The sequence below is a fragment of the Crotalus tigris genome, unplaced genomic scaffold (genome assembly GCF_016545835.1).
Source record: "Crotalus tigris isolate CLP2741 ecotype Arizona unplaced genomic scaffold, ASM1654583v1 scf7180000019483.1746242, whole genome shotgun sequence".
Taxonomy (NCBI): Eukaryota; Metazoa; Chordata; class Lepidosauria; order Squamata; family Viperidae; genus Crotalus; species Crotalus tigris.
Window position 1 is genome coordinate 348473 of NW_024097562.1, and position 21168 is coordinate 369640.

The following is a 21168-nucleotide window of genomic DNA, read 5'->3' on the forward strand; positions in this document are numbered from 1 at the left end:
ACTGAATTCGCCCATTGTTATTAAGTGGGATGTCCCATGGCTATAAATTACAGCCTCCTTCCAGCTTTTCCACTGATTCTATTTGTCAGAGGTTGTGAATGGTAGCCAAATGGCTGCAGGATGCTGTGACAGTTGTCCTGGGTGCTTAATGGGCAAATTTATTTATTTTTTATTTATTAAATGTATATGTTCCCCTCTCATTGATAAAATGAATCATGGTCACATGACCATGGGGACGTTGCAACAGTTATAAATGCGAGGACCATTCGTAAGTCACTTTTTTCAGCACTGCTATAACTTCAAATAGTCTCTAAAATGAATGGTCATTAATAATAATAATAATAATAATAATAATAATAATAATAATAATAAAAAGTGACTATCTGTGTTGTTTGTTCCATTCAAAGCTCTTTTGGCTAAGAATCTGAGTATCTTTGATATCTTCTGTATGAAATATCCTCTCCAGGTATTGAGCAGGTATAACTTTGCTTTGTAGGAGAAAGTAAGGATAGCTAGTCAGTCAAAATAAAAGATGAAAAGGCAGATTTTCCATTGCAGAAGAAGAATGATGCCTTTTTGGCTCAGTGCTTTCCTCTCCAATATGTGTGTCTGCAATTGGTTACTTAACCCAGCAGGCAGCTCTTGATGTACTGTAGAAAGGGCTGCCTGCATCTGCCTTAGAGATCATGGCTGTGAGTTATAGCTCTTGAAAATGTTTTGCAAATTCACTGCACGTCGCAGGCAGTTATATGGAGATCATATGGTTTGGGCTAGTGATTTTCCTTCTTCTGTATTTCCATCCTATAATGAAAAATGACTGCACAGAATAAGGCAATCCAGGAAAATAAGATGATTTAACACGCAAAAGCTTTGAGCTAAAAGTATAGAAAGAAAGAATTAAAGGATCTTCTGTTAGAATTACAAGCAAGGTAAGAAAGGAACATTGCAGGTTTCAGAGAAACGCCATCCGCATTGCGTTATGTGTTAACGCGTTTTACAGAACTGTTTCCTACGATGATCTTCGTTATATGGACTAAAAAAAAATGCTAACTTTATTTTTGCCTCAGGTTGACGATGATACCAAGATAGCAAAAATATTGCCTTGACAAAAAGAAAATTGCCATTTTTGTACATAATTGTTTTCTCTTTCTCTGTAAGCACAGTAACTATGTCACCAACCCTGCTTAGCTTGGCCAGTCTAAGCCTAGAGCTGCTTAGTAGCTAGAACAGTGGTTCTCAACCTTTCTAATGCCGCGACCCCATAATACAGTTCCCCATGTTGTGGTGACCCCCAACCACTTATACATCACCGGGTGCCAGGGGCGTGGCCAAAGAAAAGGGGGAAAAAATGGCGCACAGCTTTGTTTGGCGACCCCCGTGAAATGATCGTTCGACCCCAAATGGGGTCCCGACCCACAGGTTGAGAACCACTGAGCTAGAAGAACATGAATAAGTAAATAACATGGATGTGATCATGTAATCACCAGGAATTTAGCTCCACTTGAGGGTGGGTAGCAACCAGAACAAGTGCAGAAGTCACAATCTAGTCTTTATGGCAGTCTAAATCTCACTCCAGTGCAGGAATGAACTCAAGAAAAAACCCGACAACAAACAGACTGACTTTAGACACAAAAGTTTCATACAGATCAATTGAAGATCTGGGAATCAGAGCTGAGTGTCGCCTTGTCCTGGTCCGTAGCTCAGGCAGGAAATTAGGAGCAACTCATTCAGGAGGTCAAGCTCAAGGCTGGAGTGTTGTTTGCCACGGAAGTTCTCCATCTTCCATTTAGGCTACTGCCCATTTCCCAGAGTTGTTCATTTCTCTTTCAAGAGTCCTTACCGAACATCTTTGTCCCACTTCCTTGACCTTTGTGTAACGTGTGAGGGCCGAGGATGTTTTCTCTCTATATATCAGGAGACTCAACTTGCAGGTTTGCGTCTGAAACAGGTGGCTGATTCCCTGACAGTTGACACGTGGAGGCCCGTCTTGCAAACTTGGAGCAAGAACAATAGGTCCTGTCTCATCTGCAGATAGTAGAGAACATGCGGTCCCTGGAGTTGCAAGGTCAAAACGTACCAAGCTCTCCTCTCTCTTCCAAATTGAGTCAGACTCATCAGACAGGCCGACATCGGGGAGATTTCATTTTAAAGTTGCTTGTGACTCATCAGGAATAAGCGTGATCCATAGCCATCACTGTGCATGATCTCAGTAAAATGTATTACTTTTCCCAGCTACGGTATATTGCACTGGGTTTTCCATAATCCACAGCACAACATCTATAGCAGTGGTTCTCAACCTGTCGGTCGGGACCTCATTTGGGGTCGAACGACCATTTCACGGGGGTCACCAAACAAGGCTGTCTGCCATTTTTTTCCCCTTTTCTTTGGCCACACCCCTGGCATCCGGTGATGTATAAGTGGTTGGGGGTCACCACAACATGGGGAACTGTATTATGGGGTCGCGGCATTAGAAAGGTTGAGAACCACTGATCTATAGAGAAGATGTCTGTGTTGTATAATATATGTAGGTATATGCATAATTCTGTATTTATTTGTTTGTTTGTTTTTGTCATATTTATGTAGTATATATCGGAGGTGGTGGCCCTTTGAGAGCTGTATGCAACGAAATTTCATTTTAATGTATGCCGATAAGTGTACATTCTAAGTGACAAAGCTATTCTATTCTATTCTATTCTATTCTATTCTATTCTATTCTATTCTATTCTATTCTATTCTATTCTATTCTATTCTATTCTATTCCATTCCATTCCATTCCATTCCATTCCATTCCAGATCTGGAATATGGGTAGCAAAATTGTGGAAAGTCAGTATCTTTCCATAGCACCAGATTGATCACGATATTCCTTATCATCCTAGCTGTGACCTGCATTGGGTGGGGGGAGGGGGGGAGATTAAAAAACAAAACAAACTGGCAATTGTGGGAGTGTAAGTAAAGTTGTGCTTCTTTTTACGTGCAACATCCTTGCATATACCAAAAGGATTTTGATCATGTTGCTATGACCCTATTAGAGCGAGTTTGGTCTATTGGTTAAGGCACTAGAAAGCAGGAGACTTGTGAATTCAAGCCCCTTGGCCATGAAAGACAGTTGCGTGACTTTGCGCCAGTCACTCTCAGCCCAACTCATCTCACAGGAATCTTGTTCTGCAGGAAATAGGAGGAGGAAAGAAGGTAGGATATGTTCACCACTTGAGTTTGTAAAAATAATAAGGGCGGGATGTAAATAAAATAAATAAAATTATCCTACTTTTTCTAGCTCTCTCTTGCTGATGCTATTGCTTCCATGACTTGCAAAGTGTCTACATCTTAACAAAAGGCAGGGCATTTTGGGGGCTGCTGCATCATGAACTGCATTGGATAAGTCAGTATTTCTCAACCTTGGCAACATTAAAATGTGTGGACCTCAACTCCCCGAATTCACCAGCTAGCCATGGTTGAGAAACACTGGGATAAAGATTGCAAAAGAGATGAATTTTGAAAATGGATGGAATTGGATTTATACAACAGCAGAATAAAAGCCATTATTACACTCTCCCCCAGAAGCTGTGAAAGCTGGCAGAGAGAAGTTTCTTAACGATGTTTATGCTGGGGCTTGATCACTTCTCTCCCACTCCTGTTATATTAGTGGAACATAAGATATTTGTGGTGGGATTAACAGGGTAAGTGAAACATTCAACAGGTGAATTAAACTGGCTAAAGATGGGCTTCAGAAAGCATTACTCCATTTCTGGGAATATTGACTTGATTGGTTGCAGGTCATATGAGCTTTTGATGTAGGTCCAGATTCAATTTGCAGACATGGCTAGTATTTTAGTTGACTTCTTAACTGTCCTTAGCCAACTGGTTGGAGGCCACAGGGGGAATGTAGCATGAATTGATCATGTCCTCCTTTGTGAGATCAATCCTTGCACCTGTGAAGTGGCCCTTGAAGGCCTGTCTCTTCTTGGCTAGAGTCCCCGTGCTATAGCGACTGTGGCTGTCATGCTGTGCAAAACAAGATTCCCGCAGATCCATGGGATTGGAGGTTTCCATTACAGCCATGAATGTCCCAAGGAGATACAAATAAAACTATATTCAGGACCTCACAGCGTTAAGAAAAGGGATCCTGAAACCTTGTAGACCAGGGGTGTTGAACTCAATTTCATTGAGGGCCGCAACAGCATTGCAGTTGCCCTCGGGGGGCTGGGTGGGTGTGGCCAGGGTGGGTACGGCCTACTGGGTGGGCGTGGATGGAGTGGGTGTGGCCTAGGTGGGCGTGGTTTTGGCAGGCAGTGGGGTGCTCTCACAGCGCCGAGAGGTTGACCCGGGCGGTGTGAAGCTTGCCAACTTTGCACTTTGCTGCCTGCTGAAACAGGGCAGGCTGGGGGCTAGGCAGCATTGTACCAGATTCACGCCACCCAGCTCAGCTCTTGGCGCTGTGAGGAGAGCACCCCGCTGCCTGCCGAAACCCCTCCCCCTCAAGACGGATATGTGAAGTAGGCGAGGGCCATTTGCTGGCCACTTCCAGGTGATGGTGCATTTCTTCATTCCTCACAAAGGGTGACACCTCCCCAGCATGCACCCAGGGGGTGGGGCCGACGCAGCAGGGGCTGGTTCCTCACTGTTTCCAGACGGCCTTGTGGAGCTAAGACTGAATATGTTTCAGCATAGATGGCCACCACAAAATTGTACATTGGCTCCCGGCCGGCCTGGGCCAGGGCCAAGGCAGAGGGGGCCGTTCCCTCACTGTTTCCAGGATGGCTTTGCGGGCCACATGAAACCACTTTGCGGGCTGCATTCAGCCCCCGGGCCTTGTGTTTGACATGTCTGTTGTAGACGGTTTCAGTGAACAATTTTAAAAAGCTTGCTTACTAAGTATAGAGTTTGTCGAATGAACTTGGTAGTCGCTTCATAACTGCAGTGTTTGCTTAATGACCGCTGCCAAAAAAAGGTCATAAAATGGGATTGGTCGGGTAGGCAACTCATTTTGTGACTGTCATGATTTATGACCGTGATGGGCAAGCTCCATTATAGTTTTAAGTCGACAATCTGTAACCCCTGCGTTTTTTCAGAGGTGGGTTGCTATTGCCTGCTTTTTAAGTCTGAGATTAAGACAGGCTCAAGATCAACCATCTGGTTTTGGCTTATGGCAGAACTGCATTTATTACTCATTTCTGTTTAAATTATTGTTTTTGAACAGTTTCTGTTTTAAGCCAAATTCTAATTGTCTTAACTTGTTTTGTGGTATGATATGTCATGTATAAGGGAGCTATTCTTGCTTGAATTTAGTTAGACTTTTATGAATTTAGTTAAACTCCCCCCCCATTGCTCCATATGCTCCAATTTTGGTCCTTCAGTTGTATTCCCTACAATTTTTTGGGGGGGGGGATGATTAATTCTTGGCACTATTGGCATATATCTTAATAAATTGTGACGCTTTTCATTTGTAGTCTCTGGAATCATGTCTAATAAAAATCATGCATAGCTTCAATTCAGATTTTACTTTTGGAATTTTCTGGATGTTTTGGTGTATTTCTTTCCAATATTTTGGAGTTTATTTTGCATGACCACCACAAATGGTAAAATGTTCCTTTTCGTTATGGCATTTCCAACATTTATTGCTCTATGAATGTTGTCCACCATGATAGCCAGTAGATGCCTTCAGAATCCTACAAGCAAGGCACCAACAGAGTAGTAGTGCTCTTTAGAAATTAATATTGTGAGTCATACCATATCAGGACCACTATGATATATTAGTTGTATGAGAAGGTTTCAATTATAAACATCCAGAAGACTTGTTTCAAAATTAAGTGCGACAGACAGAAAAAAAGCAGCCTCTGTCTGCTTGAATCAGATTGAACCCACAGGAGTTTGATGAGAAACCCTTGTATGTTTTCTTTAGTGGAGTAAATATCTCGCCTTCATTGTAAGATTAATTTAATTTGGTTTCCTGTTCTCTACAAACAACATCAAAATGGGATTGTGCATGCTGCTTCCAGATAAATCTTTGTAGTTTGCAGAATTTATATGCGTGGCTCATTACCAAAGCTTACCCTGGTTTCCATATGAGATATTCCTTCAATCAGTACTTTCCCTTTTCTTGTTTCTGTTTGGTTTCTCACTGAATGGAAATAATTTGTTTAAGGCGGAAAGACGGAAAAGAAAGATGAGCAGCTTTGATTTCAGAAGTCTGTAGTGGAGAAGAAAGGATTACTCCTTTCACAGATATTGTACAAAGATAAATAGTGTCAGTCCTAGCAAGCTAGAATAGAATAGAATAGAATAGAATAGAATAGAATAGAATAGAATAGAATAGAATAGAATATCTGGAATGGAATAGAATAGAATAGAATAGAATAGAATAGAATAGAATAGAATAGAATAGAATAGAATAGAATATCTGGAATGGAATAGAATAGAATAGAATAGAATAGAATAGAATAGAATAGAATATATGGAATGGAATAGAATAGAATAGAATAGAATATCTGGAATGGAATAGAATAGAATAGAATATCTGGAATGGAATAGAATAGAATAGAATAGAATAGAATATCTGGAATGGAATAGAATAGAATAGAATAGAATATCTGGAATGGAATAGAATAGAATAGAATATCTGGAATGGAATGGAATAGAATAGAATAGAATAGAATAGAATAGAATAGAATAGAATAGAATATCTGGAATGGAATGGAATAGAATAGAATATCTGGAATGGAATGGAATGGAATAGAATAGAACAGAATAGAATAGAATAGAATATCTGGAATGGAGTGGAGTGGAGTGGAGTGGAATGGAATGGAATGGAATAGAATAGAATAGAATAGAATAGAATAGAATAGAATAGAATAGAATAGAATAGAATAGAATAGAATAGAATTCTTTATTGGCCAAGTGTGATTAGACTTACAAGGAATTTGTCTGTCCAAATAGGAAGGACAGATACAATGTCAGAGAAGATCTGCTTTCTGGTCCCACTAGATTTTTAAGGGTTAACACCAACATTTTGTTCAGTAATGGTGAAAATTATTGTAATAGACATTATTAATTGGCCTAGTTTAGTAATTCTCATTTGGGTTAGTGAAGATTTTGAGCACTTTTCAAAAGCAGACTAGTATGTTTTTTGTGGGGGGTGTCTTTGAGTCAGTATTGGCTTCTGATGACTGCCTGGACTAGACCATTGTCTATTATATTAGAGTAATCTCAGTGTCATGTGCTGGGAAAATCGGGAGATTCAGGCAGTTCAAATGAATATGAAGATTTATTGCAAGCTTAAGCTCTCTACAATAGTGGTTCTCAACCTTTTTAATGCTGCGACCCCCAACCGGTCGTAAGTCGAGGACTACTCAACCGGTTGTAAGTCGAGGACTACTCAACTGGTGCAGCACCGTTTGCAGAATGGGACTTTTGGCGGGCTCAGCAGGGCAGAGACAGCCTGGACAATTCCTATTGGCTTTTGAAAGCCAATAGAATTAGACTCTATTCAAGAGAGTCTATTCTATTGGCTTTCAAAAGCCAATAGAATAAAAGGGAGTAGCACAGCTAAGGAAAAGGGGAAAAAATGGCGGACTGCATTGTTTGGCGACCCCCGTGAAATGGTCGTTCGACCCCAAATGAGGTCCCGACCCACAGGTTGAGAACCACTGCTCTACAAGAATCTGAGCTACTAACAGTCAAGGGAAATGAATGGGAATAAGAAAGGCATTCAAGGTGGGCTGGATGTAGATCTCACGGTCATGCAGGGACTCGTGATTGATGACATGTTTGACCCCTCCCTCAGGCTCAATCTGGTCGTCTCCTACATCCAGTTGAAAAAAACACCATAACTAATGCAAATTATTTCTCCATCGTCCTTATCTGGCACCAGTATATTGGCTGAAACTGATATAAAATAGCCCTGACCATCAGTATTAATCTTATTTTTTGGTAGCGGTGTTGGATCCAAGAGCTCTCTGAAACAGCATGTTTGAATTTTCTAAAGAAAGCATAAAGGAGATGCTCTTGATGAAAATATGTGGATTCTCTTAGTTAATATTCAATTTGTTCTATAGTCTTCCTTATCTTTGCTAACAGTTGGGGTTTGTGGTTATCTAATGCCCTTTTAAAGGAATGTTGGGATGTACTTTTGGTTTTCAGTCTAAGAAAAGCTCTTATCCTGTCCCTTGTTTTTGGTTTTTCAGTATTTTGTGAAGAAGAGGACAGCTTCTTGTGCAGAAGTGGGGTTTGCGTCCCAAGGATTCTGCAGTGCAATGGCTTTAATGATTGTGATGACTGGAGTGATGAAATACATTGCAGTAAGTTACCTAAAGTGTCAGAATAGAGATATCAGCCCTTCAGAGTAGTCCAGATGAGAAGCACAAACTAGGAGTACTAACATTACCTTTGTTGTACAGGTAGTCCTCGACTTACACAACAGTCGGTTTAGTGACCGAAGTTACAGTGGCACTGTAACATGACCATTTTTCACATGTGAGCACTGCACGGTCATATGATTTACATTCAGATGCTTGGCAAAGAACTCATATTTATGACGGCTACGGTGTCCCAGCGTCACCTTTTGCGACCTGACAAGCAAAGTCAGTGGGGAAGCCGGATTCACTTAACAACTGTTTTAGCTTGAAGCTGGATTCACTTAACAACTGTTTTAGCTTGAAGCTGGATTCACTTAACAACTGTTTTAGCTTGAATTAACCGCCAAGTATATAGCATCCCTATGAAAAGCAGTAGGAGAAGTTGAAGCTTTTTCCCTTTTTATTGTAGTTTCAAACTTTACTTGTTAGTTATGCTGTTGAAAGAATGAAACGAGCGTTACTTTTAAACGTTATCTAATAATTTCGTAAAATAGCAGAAATGAATTAATATTTTGCTTGGGGCAAATGGACTTTCTTACTTCAAAGTTTTTGTAAACATATATATATTTCTGTTTTGCAGATTGCAGTGAAGAGCTTTTCCGCTGCCACACGGGAAGATGTGTCAATTACACCTTCGTTTGTGATGGTTATGATGATTGTGGAGATCTGAGTGACGAACAGAACTGTGGTAAAGGAAAAACGTATTTTAAAAACTTGGAGGAAGTGGTTTAATCCCAAAAGAGCGGGATACAGGCACTGTTAAATGATACGCAGTACCACAGAAAGTTATGCTTGTTCTAAAAATCGCAGCTCCCTCTTTCCAGATTCAATTCTGGAGCAGACAGGAGCCAAGAACTGGCACAGAAGCAAGAATTAGCACTATATGATCATACAGATCAAAAGGTTTAAGCTTGTTCTTCATGTTCTCTGCGTACTATTCAAGTCTCAATGGAGAGGCCTATGGCTCTTTTATGACTCATGGACTTCAACTCCCAGAATTCCTGAGCCAGCATGGCTCAGCTTGGAAACCTCTCCCTTTCCCCTCAGCATGACTGGCTCAGGAATTCTGGGAGTTGAAGTCCACGAGTCATAAAAGAACCAAGGTTGCCTATCCCTGGCCTATACAAATTTATATATATACTCTACAACTGTAAGAAATTTATAAGACAGACTGTAGCTATGTTATGTACTTAACATAATTGTTTAGCAAAGTGGTATACTACATTAGTAAAAACCTGTATAATAATTTCGTAATTATTAATAAAATATCATAAAATCCTAGGAGACTTTTATATTTAGAATTTCCTTCAGTTTCTTTTTATGAAATTGGATTGAGCAGGATTGATAAACAAAGGTAATCTTGATTGTAATCATTTTGGCATCAGCCTTTGACCTGGAAATCAGCCATAACTTGCATAATCAGGAGAATAGTTACCATGTATATATGCCCCATTAAAGGAAATTGGAAAGACTTTATTCAGAATATTCACATTATAAATGTTCAGCAATGGAGGAATAAACAAGTAAAAATCAATATATGTCTTACATATTTGAGCAGGATGTGCATCAGGATCAAGCAGCTTTTCCTGCTTCCACTATTTAATAATATATATTGTTTCCTGAAGAAATAAAGATACAGCCTCTTTTATCCTGCTAGACTTTGTACCATAAACATTTGCAAAATAGAGATGCCTCTTCTAACATGGAAAATACATTGATAGGGGGAACTATTGTAGTTCTTCATATCTTATAGTTCATTTAAAATAATCTACACAGTAAGAAATTCTGTACTTACAACTGGGTCTCCCAAACTCTTTTTCTTTCTGTTATGTTTGCAATTCCATATATACTATTTCCTGGTGCAATTTTGATCCAAGGCGCTGTTACTTGTAAAGGATAAAAAACAAGCCCGAGTACTTGTATTTTTTTTCTCTCGTTTCCAATGAGTACCATCTTTATTGAATGGTGCAGACTGGGCACTGCTTGCTTTTAAAGGTGCCACAGTAGTTGACACCAGGCAATCTGTATTGCAGACAGTACTGTAGGGGATTAAAACAGTTTGTTTTTCAAAGACCAGATTTGCAAGCATGAATGATGCTTTTAAAAATAATACAAAGCACTTTTAAAAATAATAATATTAGAAAACTCAGCAACTTTGAAAATAAGGTATTTTGAGGTTGGGACAAGCATTTTAATATTATATATAATTTACTTAATATTTTATCAGCAACATATTGTCTGGGTTTCCAATATTTAACTTACTAATACATGTTAAATTCCTTTCTCTCTACCTTGTTTTTCTAGCCATTGATAAAAGGTGTCCCATGTTCTAAAGTATACTGAATCTTCTTTCTCTTTCATTTTCAGTGTCAATCTATCCATTTCTGCACAATCTAAACATTTTTAATTAACTCTTCCTCCGTTGGTAAAGTTTCATTTTTCCAATGTTGAGCAAATACAATTCTCGCTGCAGTTAATACATGTAAAATTAGATATATACACTCTTTCTCATAGTTTCCTACAATTATGCCTAACAAAAATAATTCTTGCTTAAAATCTATATGTTTTTTAATAATTTTCTCTAACCATATATGTATTCTTGACCAGAATCCTTTGGCGCATGTCCACCAAAGTTGGTAATAGGTGCTTGGTTTTTGTCTACATTTCCAATAGTTGCTAGATACATTTTTCAACATTTTTGCTAACCTTAAGTGCCATCTGTAAAACATTTTGTATAGATTTTCTTTGTACACCACCACTTTTGTAACAAAAGCATTTTAATATTCGTTTGAGTCTGGAAAATAAACTGAAAATTAGATATAGCTAAAACAATCCTCTGAATTCTGGTCAACGTTGCTGCAACATGTTCTTAATTATTACACTTACAATGTTGAGAGAAAAAAGGAAGAGCATTTCTTAAGTTAATATCCTGCTAGCCAATTATATATTAAGTAATAAAGAAATATTGTCTGTGTTTATCAATGTTGTCTATTAAAGATTGTAATCCAGTTACTCAGCATCAGTGTGGAAATGGGAGATGCATAACAATGGATTGGATCTGTGACGGTGATCCTGACTGCCTAGACAAATCAGATGAAATCAATTGTTGTAAGTAAAGTGCTTTGATAACAGACTGTTTAAGTGTAGTATCTTCATATTTAGTAGATTTCCTTGCAAATCTTATGTGAAGTACCTCATCCAGCATTATCCAAAAGTATCCTTTCAGTATGAAGTTTATATTTGCTAAATTATCTTAGTAGTATAACATTACTACATACTATGTAGACCTCTTACAAACCTGTGAACCTATGGTGGTCCTTTGCTTGTGTGTATGCCTTTGAATCAGTGTTGACTCTTGGAAATTGCCTGGTCAAATCCCTGCAGTTTTCTTGGCAAGATTTTGGAGGTAGCTGGCCCTTGTCTCCTTCCCAGTACTGGCTCAAAGTTACCTGGCTGGCTTCATGCTTAAGGTCTAGAACTCACAGTCACCTGGGTCCTGGCCCGGTGCTTTTCCTCATTATTTCAACAGTGTAACAGAAACATCCTATTTTTAATCCTATTTCTGTCATATCCCTATATCGGGTAGGCAACCTTGGCTATGCTGGCTCAGGAATTCTGGGAGTTGAAGTCCACGAGTCATAAAAGAGCCAAGGTTGCCTACCCCTGCCCTATATGAATGAAGTAACTCATTGTAATTTATGAGAAATGGAAAGTCTGTCAAGTGATCAGAACCTCTTCTTGTTTCCAGCCTGCCATAGCCAGGGACTGGTGGAATGCAGAAATGGTCAGTGTGTCCCTAGTGCTTTCCAGTGTGATGGAGACAAGGATTGCAAGGATGGAAGCGATGAAGAAAACTGCGGTGGAAGTAAGGGCAGATTTGTGTCATTCCTTGCTTAAACCGCTGGAGAAAAGATCTAAGAGCTTCCTTTGGAAAATTGCATTTCTTTTGTTCTATGGCAGTGGTTCTCAACCTGTGGGTCGGGACCCCATTTGGGGTCGAACGACCATTTCACGGGGGTCGCCAAACAAGGCTGTCCGCCATTTTTCCCCCCTTTTCTTTGGCCACGCCCCTGGCACCCGGTGATGTATAAGTGGTTGGGGGTCACCACAACATGGGGAACTGTATTATGGGGTCGCGGCATTAGAAAGGTTGAGAACCACTGTTCTATGGGTTCTTTTGAGGATGGTGGCTGAGATTGTTTGTTTGATAAATACCCCAGTGTTCAGGTGCTTTATAACTCAGAACACAATACATTGTGAGAACGTCATATGAGTTTGGGGTCTTATAATATTTCTGCGGAGAGTCACTCTTTTTCTATGTACCGTTGTTTTGATTTGTTCCTCCTTGTCAATACGGGGTGTTGTTGTTTTTTTAGAATAAATCTGTCTTGCCATTTCTCCCCTGCCCACTTTCTTTCTTTTATCATATGATATCACCATATTATTTCAATACCTTTCAGTGCATTGATTTTAAAAAAGAAAATAGTAAATATTCTGTCAATATCAATTGCCTTTCGGGATGTCATATTACAATTATATAATTATATTTAACTTCCCATCCAAAGTTGACTATAAGATAAAAAAAGAAAGAACTACTATCGCACCAAATTATTAGTTATACAACAATAATTTCAGTCTTGAAAATTAAGTTCTTCATTGTATTTCTGCTGTGTGTGTCTCTGTGTATATATATATTGGTAAAAGGAAATAATAAATAGACAAAGCAGTTTAACAAAAGTTAAAGTACTTAAAAGTTACAATGCCCAAAATGCAAAAGAAGGTAATAATAATTTTAACAAAAAGAAAGAAAAGAAGGGGAAAAAATATTGATTTCTGTCTCACCTCTTTTAATGCATTTGCTGATTTATGGTACTTGTTAGCATTTAGGCCCCCTTGAAATCGAGACAATAGATGGTTAGGTTTACCAAGCTGCCTGATATGGTGTATATATGGGAAACATTCTTGGTTAAATTTAATTTTCTGCTTTCTATTTATGCTCTTAGTTTTGCCGTCGCTGTGCATTCTCCAAGTTTAAGTTCTAAGTCAGATGTTGTCTGGGTTGTATTATTCTTCCAGTGTTGAACAAAGTACCAATGCAAGAGAATGTGTGTAGCTCAGGGTTGTTCAATCTTAGTGTATTTGGCTAGGTTGGGTATGTTATATAGTACTACTCCAATGATTCACATCTCATAGAGGGGAGACAATATTCTATGAACTCCCCTCTATAATGCCTCCAGAAAAATCAAAGACCTAAAAGCAGAAAATGACATTATGATTTCATTCAATGTCTCAGCACTCTTTACATCCATAGATCCCAAACTAGCTAAAGAATCCATGGCAGCAATACTACACAACATATCTGACCCAAGCAGAGCAGAGCAGAGCAGAGCAGAGCAGAGCAGAATAGAATAGAATAGAATAGAATAGAATAGAATAGAATAGAACTGGAAGGGACCTTGGAGGTCTTCTAGTCCAATCCCCTGCTCAGGCAAGAAACCCTATACCATTTCAGACAAGTGGTTGTTCAATATCTTCTTAAAAACTTCAAGTGTTAGAGCATTCACAACTTCTGGAGTCAGGTTGTTCTACTATTAATTGTTCTAATAGTCAGGAAATTTCTCCTTAGTTCCAGGTTGCTTCTCTCCTTGATTAGTTTCCATCCGTTGCTTCTTGTCCTGCCCCCAGGTGCTTTGGAGAATAACTTGACCCCTCCTTCTTTGTGGCAACCCCTGAGATTTTGGAACACTGCTATCATGTCACCCCTAGTCCTTCTCTTCATTAAACTAGACATACCCAATTCCAGCAACCGTTCCTTGTAAGTTTTAGCCTCCAGTCCCCTAATCAACTTTGTTGCTCTTCTCTGCACACTTTCCAGAATCTCCACATCTTTTTTACATCAAGGTGACCAAAACTGGATACAGTATTCTAAGTGTGGCCTTACCAAAGCATTATAAAGTAGTATAATTATATACATTAAGATTGAAATGTCCAGAATCATGTCTCTGCTTCACTATTTACGTTCAGTTTGATGGACAAATATGCCCAAAAGCAGCTTTGGGACAACCATGTCCTGGATGACTGTGAATCTCCATAGACATTCTTAATATGTATTTATCACATTTGCACTTTTCTTCCACATCTCCTTAACCCTGTTTTACCTTTTCCTCCTATGAAGTGCTTAAGTAAATTGAAGTTAGTTATACTGTACTGAATTTTGATATCTGCCTAGTGAATTTCCCAGGAGGATTGATAATTCATGCTGTTCTTGGGTATCAGCATCTGTCAGAGAAAAAAAACCTGTTCAGACAGAACTGGTAAGCAATTTCATAGTCCTATCTGCAGAGGTTACTGCTGTACCACCTTCTTGGTTTCATGCTCAGATGAGGCTCATTTATGCGGGCCCTGGGCTAAAACAAACAAAGACTACTTGCAAGACTCAACACATCAATTCCCACATCCGTATATCTAGACCAGTGGTTCTCAACCTATGGGTCGGGACCCCATTTGGGGTCGAATGACCATTTCATGGGGGTCATCAAACAAGGCTGTCCACCATTTTTCCCCCTTTTCTTTGGCCACGCCCCTGGCACCCAGTGATGTATAAGTGGTGGGGGGTCACCACAACATGGGGAACTGTATTATGGGGTTGCGGCATTAGAAAGGTTGAGAACCACTGATCTAGACCAACCTACTGGACTCTAACAAATGTTCTCCTGGAACATTTTGTTATGCGTTCTTGGAAGTGGGTATGTAGGGATGGGATGGCAGAAACAACAACAAGAGGAACATTTTTCCACTGTATAATATTTGCAGAGCACTTATTTTGTCTTCAATGTTCAAACTCTTTTGAAGCAGTACAAAAATACATTTTCTTACCTTGTGATGTTTGAAGGAGGTCTCCTTTGTATTGCTGCTGTGGTACATCATGAGATGATAAATGCTCTCTGTGTTTTCTTTTCCCAAAAAAATTATTTCTGGTTATCATGGAATAAATTTTATCAGCACTGAGGAATTCTCATAGAGAAAAGTCTTTTATATAGCCTAAAGTCAAGATGAAATAGAATGATAATGTTTTATTTGTGGACACACATTTGGCAAATGATATGTATAAAGATATGCCCATGCTTGAATAAACATTTCATGTGGACAAAGCATAACACAGTTATGGTAGGAATAAAAGGTCTGCTCTTATTAAAAAGAGGAACCTCTTTTTGTTTGATATTTAAGACAATTTTTTCCTAAAAGAACTCTTGAGAGTTGACATTTTGGGGCAAATAACTCAACTACCCTACTCAATGTAGCATCAGTTTAGCAAGAAAATTGCTCGTTCTAAGCCTCAGCTCAGAAGATAATCCAATTTAGTGGATTCTTACATTGGAGAAGTGAGATATTGAACAAATTTAAATCTATTATATTCTCCTGTCCAGGACAGTGAAATTCTTACAAATCCCTTTATCCAGAGACAACTTCCATCCTAACTAGCAAATACTACAGTAGTGGAATGTATGCTTTGATAAATGCATTGTGTTAGATATTAATGGGTCCGGTAGAAGATGTAGACTAGGGGTCTTCAAACTTGGCGCTTTTATGACTTGTGGACTTCAACTCCCAGAATTCCTTAGCCAGCATGGCTGGCTGAGGAATTCTGGGAGTTGAAGTCCACAAGTCATAAAAAGGCCAAGTTTGAAGACCTCTGATGTAGACTGTTGTACCTTAGCATCGCATGCTGATTGAAATCCCACCAAAACATTAGCGTTGGAAAAGTCAACATTTTCTTCCAAGATATTAACCCAAAGAGATGCTAGATTACAAGCTGAGTAGAAAACTAGTTCCATCCAATGTTTCTTGAGGGGTCCTTGGTGCTCTCTGTGCTTGGGTTTTTTTTTTTTCTTGCAGATGTTTCATTACCAAAATAAGTAAGCAACATCATCAGTGCTGATGATGTTCCCTAGTTTGGGTAATGAAACATCTGCAAGAAAACAACTGATAACTGAAGAAGCTTCTTGGATGAGAAGCGAAATGTCTTCAAGGAAAAACAAAGAAAGTCCAGTTGCCTTTTGAAAAAAACACCTTTGGGACAGCCATGACCTGGATGACTTGAGAATCTCCATAGAGATTAAGAAAGGAGCATACACAGTAGAGTGGAGATAGACTCTTCTCTTAATCCATTAACCATCTCCAGTCTGGAATGCCCCCCTCAGGACCACAAGCTAATTGGCAGAGCCAGGATTAAAGGCTCTTCCAGAAGAACAAGAGGATGGGGTGGATCTCACTTTGAGGGAGCAGAATGTTCCAGAGCAGTGGTGGCGAACCTCTGGCATGTGTGCCAGAGGTGGCACTCAGAGCCCTCTCTGTGGGCACGCACGCCATCGCCCCAGACAGTGGGATGTGGGCCAGTCTGCTCCCCTCCCCATACGCGCAGAGTCTGAGAACAGCTGCAAGAGCTGGACAGGGAGAAGGGAACCTATAAAAGGAGCAGGTTTTGGTGGAAGAGTGAATGAGCGGCCTTTGGAAGCGATGGTGGGCACCAAGTGAGCGAGCACATGGCCTTTGGAAGTGATTAATGGTGGGTTTCAAATAATTTAACAACCAGTTCATCTGGCTGCCCCACCCACCAGAGGCCCTCTGGAACTCCCCCAACCCTGCCTGGCCCCCACCATGAGCAACATCAAGGTGGCCACATTCACCACCGTAGCCATGTCCACCCAGTGTGCCACGCCCACCTGGCCCCCGGAGATAAATAAGTGGGTTTTGGTTGCAGTTTGGGCACTCGGTCTCTAAAAGGTTTGCCATCACTGTTCCAGAGGGTAGAAGTCATGGCAGAGAAAGCTCTTCTGCACCCCACCGGAACATGTCCCTTCTACTGGTGTGGGATCGGCCAATCCCATTGGGGCAAGATGGTTCCGCAGGTAACCTGGATCCAGATAAACTGCGTTATTGCAGAAGAATAATCAAGTTTACAAGAGCAGGAAAAAGGAGTATCTAGTATATGTTTTTTGTTTGCATCTATAACAACCAATTAGAAATAATCATTAGAAAAGGCATAGTCTTTTTCCTTTTTATAGACTATAGCTTGTGACAACGAACAGAATTTTGGAAGACAGATGGCTGTTGTGTTCTTATTATATAATTCACCGATAAGAGATAAGATTTTGGTTGTGGTTTTTTTGTTGTTGTTCTAGGCCAAAGATTATGCCAGGCAAGAGATCAGAAATGTAATTCAACTTCCTGTCCTGATTCTTGTAGCCAGTCTCCTCCCTGTGACACGAATAGCAGCCAAATGGATTGCAGTAAGTAGCACATTGCTTTCTGATTTTATAAAAGATTTTTTTAAAAAGAAAGATTAAAAACTAATACCAACTAATGCAGTGGTTCTCAACCTGTGGGTCGGGACCCCATTTGGGGTCGAACGACCATTTCACGGGGGCCGCCAAACAACACAGTCAGCCATTTCCCCCCCCCCTTTTCCTTAGCTGTGCTACTCCCTTTTATTCTATTGGCTTTTGAAAGCCAATAGAATAGACTCTCTTGAACAGAGTCTAATTCTATTGGCTTTCAAAAGCCAATAGGAATTGTCCAGGCTGTCTCTTCCCTGCTGAGCCCACCAAAAGCCCCAATCTGCAAATGGTACTGCAAGTTGTCTGAAGCGAAGGCGAGCTGTCTGGAAGTTTCCACCCCTCCCTGCTGAGCAACTACTAAGTAAAAGAGGGCCAGGGGTGGGAGGTGGGAGGCCGGCGGGCGCAGGGAGGGTTGCTGGCGCTCGTGGGTCCCGGCGGGTGCCTTACCTCCCTTGGGCTGGGCCAGCTGGTGGCCCAGCCGGTGCTTGGCCTGCACCGTTTCTGCCGCTGCCAGCTACGCCTCAGCTGGCGCAGGGGGCGGCACCATGCATGTGCGGTGCTCCCGGGCAGGGAAAGTCCTTGACTTACGACTGGTTGGGTAGTCCTCGATTTACGACCGGTTGGGGGTCGCGGCATTAAAAAGATTGAGAACCACTGAACTAATGTAAATTACAAAAAAAGAAAAGGAAACAAAAGAAATACAAAAAGCTAAAAGAAGGAAAAAACAGAAAAGAAAGAAAAAGAAAGAAGCCGCTTTCATTCTTCTTTACAGCATTAATAATTACATGCAACTATAAATTTATCTCTTAATCCACGGTTATATCATAAGTCTCTTCTTCCTATAATCTCTCCTCTCTAATTATTAGAATCATAAACCCTAGGTTCATTGTTTTCTGTTTCACGTAAAAAAAAAATCTCTAAAAGGTTTTCAGCCAGCAATAAACATGGATATTGTCTTTTCTCTGATCAAAAAAATCAATTTAGTCATATCAGCAAGTTCCATCACAAAGTATTGCTTTTTGAATTGTTGCCTTTTCTGTACACTTTTCTAATAGCCTTTGTGTTTTTATTACTGACAATGGCGCACTTCCCCAAAAAATACGTTTAGTTATTTGTGAGGATCAATTATCATGTATCATGTAAATGAAAACATTTTGATTCGATCAGACCCAAAAAAACTAAGTGTCACATGTTACTGCATGTAAAAAAGACACATTGTTTGTGTGTATCCTTTCCAAGTTTTTATTTTCATGTGCTTCCTGTCCTTTTTTCCAACTGGGCTTTCCTTGTTTCATAGTTTCTCAAAATACATTATGGAAGAATGAACGGTCAGATGCTCTCTGAATTTGCACTCTTGTTAATTTAAACCTATACGGTTCAAGCAAGAAACTGAAGTTAACACACACTAGAATTCAATATATGTATCCATTTTTCTTACTTTGTAGTTTCTCTAGTGATGGTCCTTATGTACATAGGGTGGGGTTTAGGAAAATTCATTGCATCAAAGAGAAAATAGTTTCTAGCCAGGTTTCATTTTTGTAAAATTTCTTGTATAAACTATGACTCTTGTAACTATCACATAAGTCTAGAGCAGTGATGGCAAACCTTTTAGAGACCGAGTGCCCAAACTGCAACCCAAAACCCACATGTATCGTAGGGTGCCGGGTGGGTATGGCCCATTGGGTGGGTATGGCCCATTGGTGGGTGTGGCCAAGTGGGTGGGCTTGGCCCATTGGCTGGGCGTGGCTTTGGTGGTAACGGCAGACTGGGTGGGACTAAAAAGTTCAATCAATCAATTCCAACTTTGCGAGACCTTTTTTTTCCCCACAACAAGTTGAAATTGATTGAACTTTTTTTGTTTTTGCACATGGCGGCGGAGGCCTAAAGCGAAAGGGTTTTATAAACCCCAGCTGAAGGCCTAGGACTGGGGCGATGGCGCGCATGCCCACAGAAAGGGCTCTGCGTGCCACCGGTGGTACGCGTGCCATAGGTTCGCCACCACGGGTCTAGAGTAATTGTTTCTGTATTATTCAATCAATTTCTGTTTTATTTTGCCCAGGTCAGTGTGAACACATTACCCTGGAATTATGCCTGAACCTGCCATACAATTATACTCATTACCCCAACTATTTAGGCCATCGGACACAGAAGGAAGCCTCTATTAGTTGGGAGTCTTCTCTCTTCCCAGCCTTGGTCCAGACTAACTGTTATAAATACCTGATGTTTTTTGCCTGTACCATCTTGGTGCCAAAATGTGATTTTCAAACAAATGAACGTATCCCACCGTGCAGGTAATGTGCTATATTATTTTTGCTCTAAAATAAATAAACAAAACACAACAGAACGTAAATTAGAACTAGCTGATTCCGCAGTGCGATTCTTGTATTCTTTCTAGTTTGGCCTTTGCAATACTTTCCTTATTGTCTTTGGCTTTCAGTACCTACGGTAGTTCCTCATCTTTCGACCTTCTTGCTGTTTTCAGCATGGGCATGTTGTGCCAGTTGTGTGATGCCATCACGATGCCTGTTCCATACTGCTTCTCCTTCCTTGCCAGTTTTATTACTGGGACTGTGTAAATGGAACCAACCAAATCTCCCATCTTTTTCTTTGGGAAGGCAGAATGCAGTTATCTGAAATCTCTACTTAAACCAGATCAAGGATTTTACGGAATAAAAGAACAATCAACGCTCATCCATATCCTCTCTATGGAGCATGTTTTAAAATGAGCATGCTGCTTATTTAAACAGGAAATGCAGTTTGCTCCTTGGTTTCCATCTAAAAATGCAAGCGCTGATTTAAGATAACTTGTGAGCCAGCACCTGACATTACCCAAGCAAGCTATGAAGGAGGCTTACATGATGAGCTCAGAACTCTTGTTAGTTTGGAGGTCTACTTACTCCTTCAGATGAGAGGGAATAATTCTTTTTTTGGTCACCACGATGTGAAAAAGATGTTGAGACTCTAGAAAGAGCGCAGAGAAGAACAACAAAGATGATCAGGGGACTGGAGGCTAAAACATACAAGGAACGGTTGCTGGAATTGGGTATGTCTAGTTTAATGAAGAGAAGGACCAGGGGGGACATGATAGCAGTGTTCCAATATCTCAAGGGCTGCCACAAAGAAGAGGGAGCCAAGCTATTCTCTAAAGTGGGTCTGCAACTTCTGGTCCGTGGATCGGCACCGGGCCGTGCCATGCCAGCAACCGGTCAGCTGAAACAAGCAAAGCCCCAACTTCTGGATGCAGGCAGCACACGAAACCACGCCCCGTCTGGTCCGTGAAAAAATCTTTTTCCACAGAACCGATCCCTGGTGCCCAAAAGGGAGTCAAGCTATTCTCCAAAGCATCTGAAGGCAGGACAAGAATCAACGATGGAAACTAAACAAAGAGAGAAGCAACTTAGAACTAAGGAGAATTTTCCTGACTGTTAGAACAATTAATCAGTGCCTCCAGAAGTTGAGAATGCTCTAACACTGGAAG

General features: G+C 40.3%; 1 protein-coding gene across 1 annotated transcript in view; it reads left to right on the top strand.

Annotated features, from left to right (window-relative positions):
• The window catches only part of CORIN (corin, serine peptidase), a 114733-nt gene that overhangs the window by 64462 nt on the left and 29103 nt on the right, over positions 1-21168 (top strand). Inside the window, exons 6-11 of the mRNA XM_039362892.1 lie at positions 8182-8295; positions 8933-9040; positions 11350-11460; positions 12101-12217; positions 17535-17642; positions 19750-19981. Coding sequence (XP_039218826.1) covers positions 8182-8295; positions 8933-9040; positions 11350-11460; positions 12101-12217; positions 17535-17642; positions 19750-19981 — 790 coding nt within the window. The remainder of the gene's footprint in view (positions 1-8181; positions 8296-8932; positions 9041-11349; positions 11461-12100; positions 12218-17534; positions 17643-19749; positions 19982-21168) is intronic.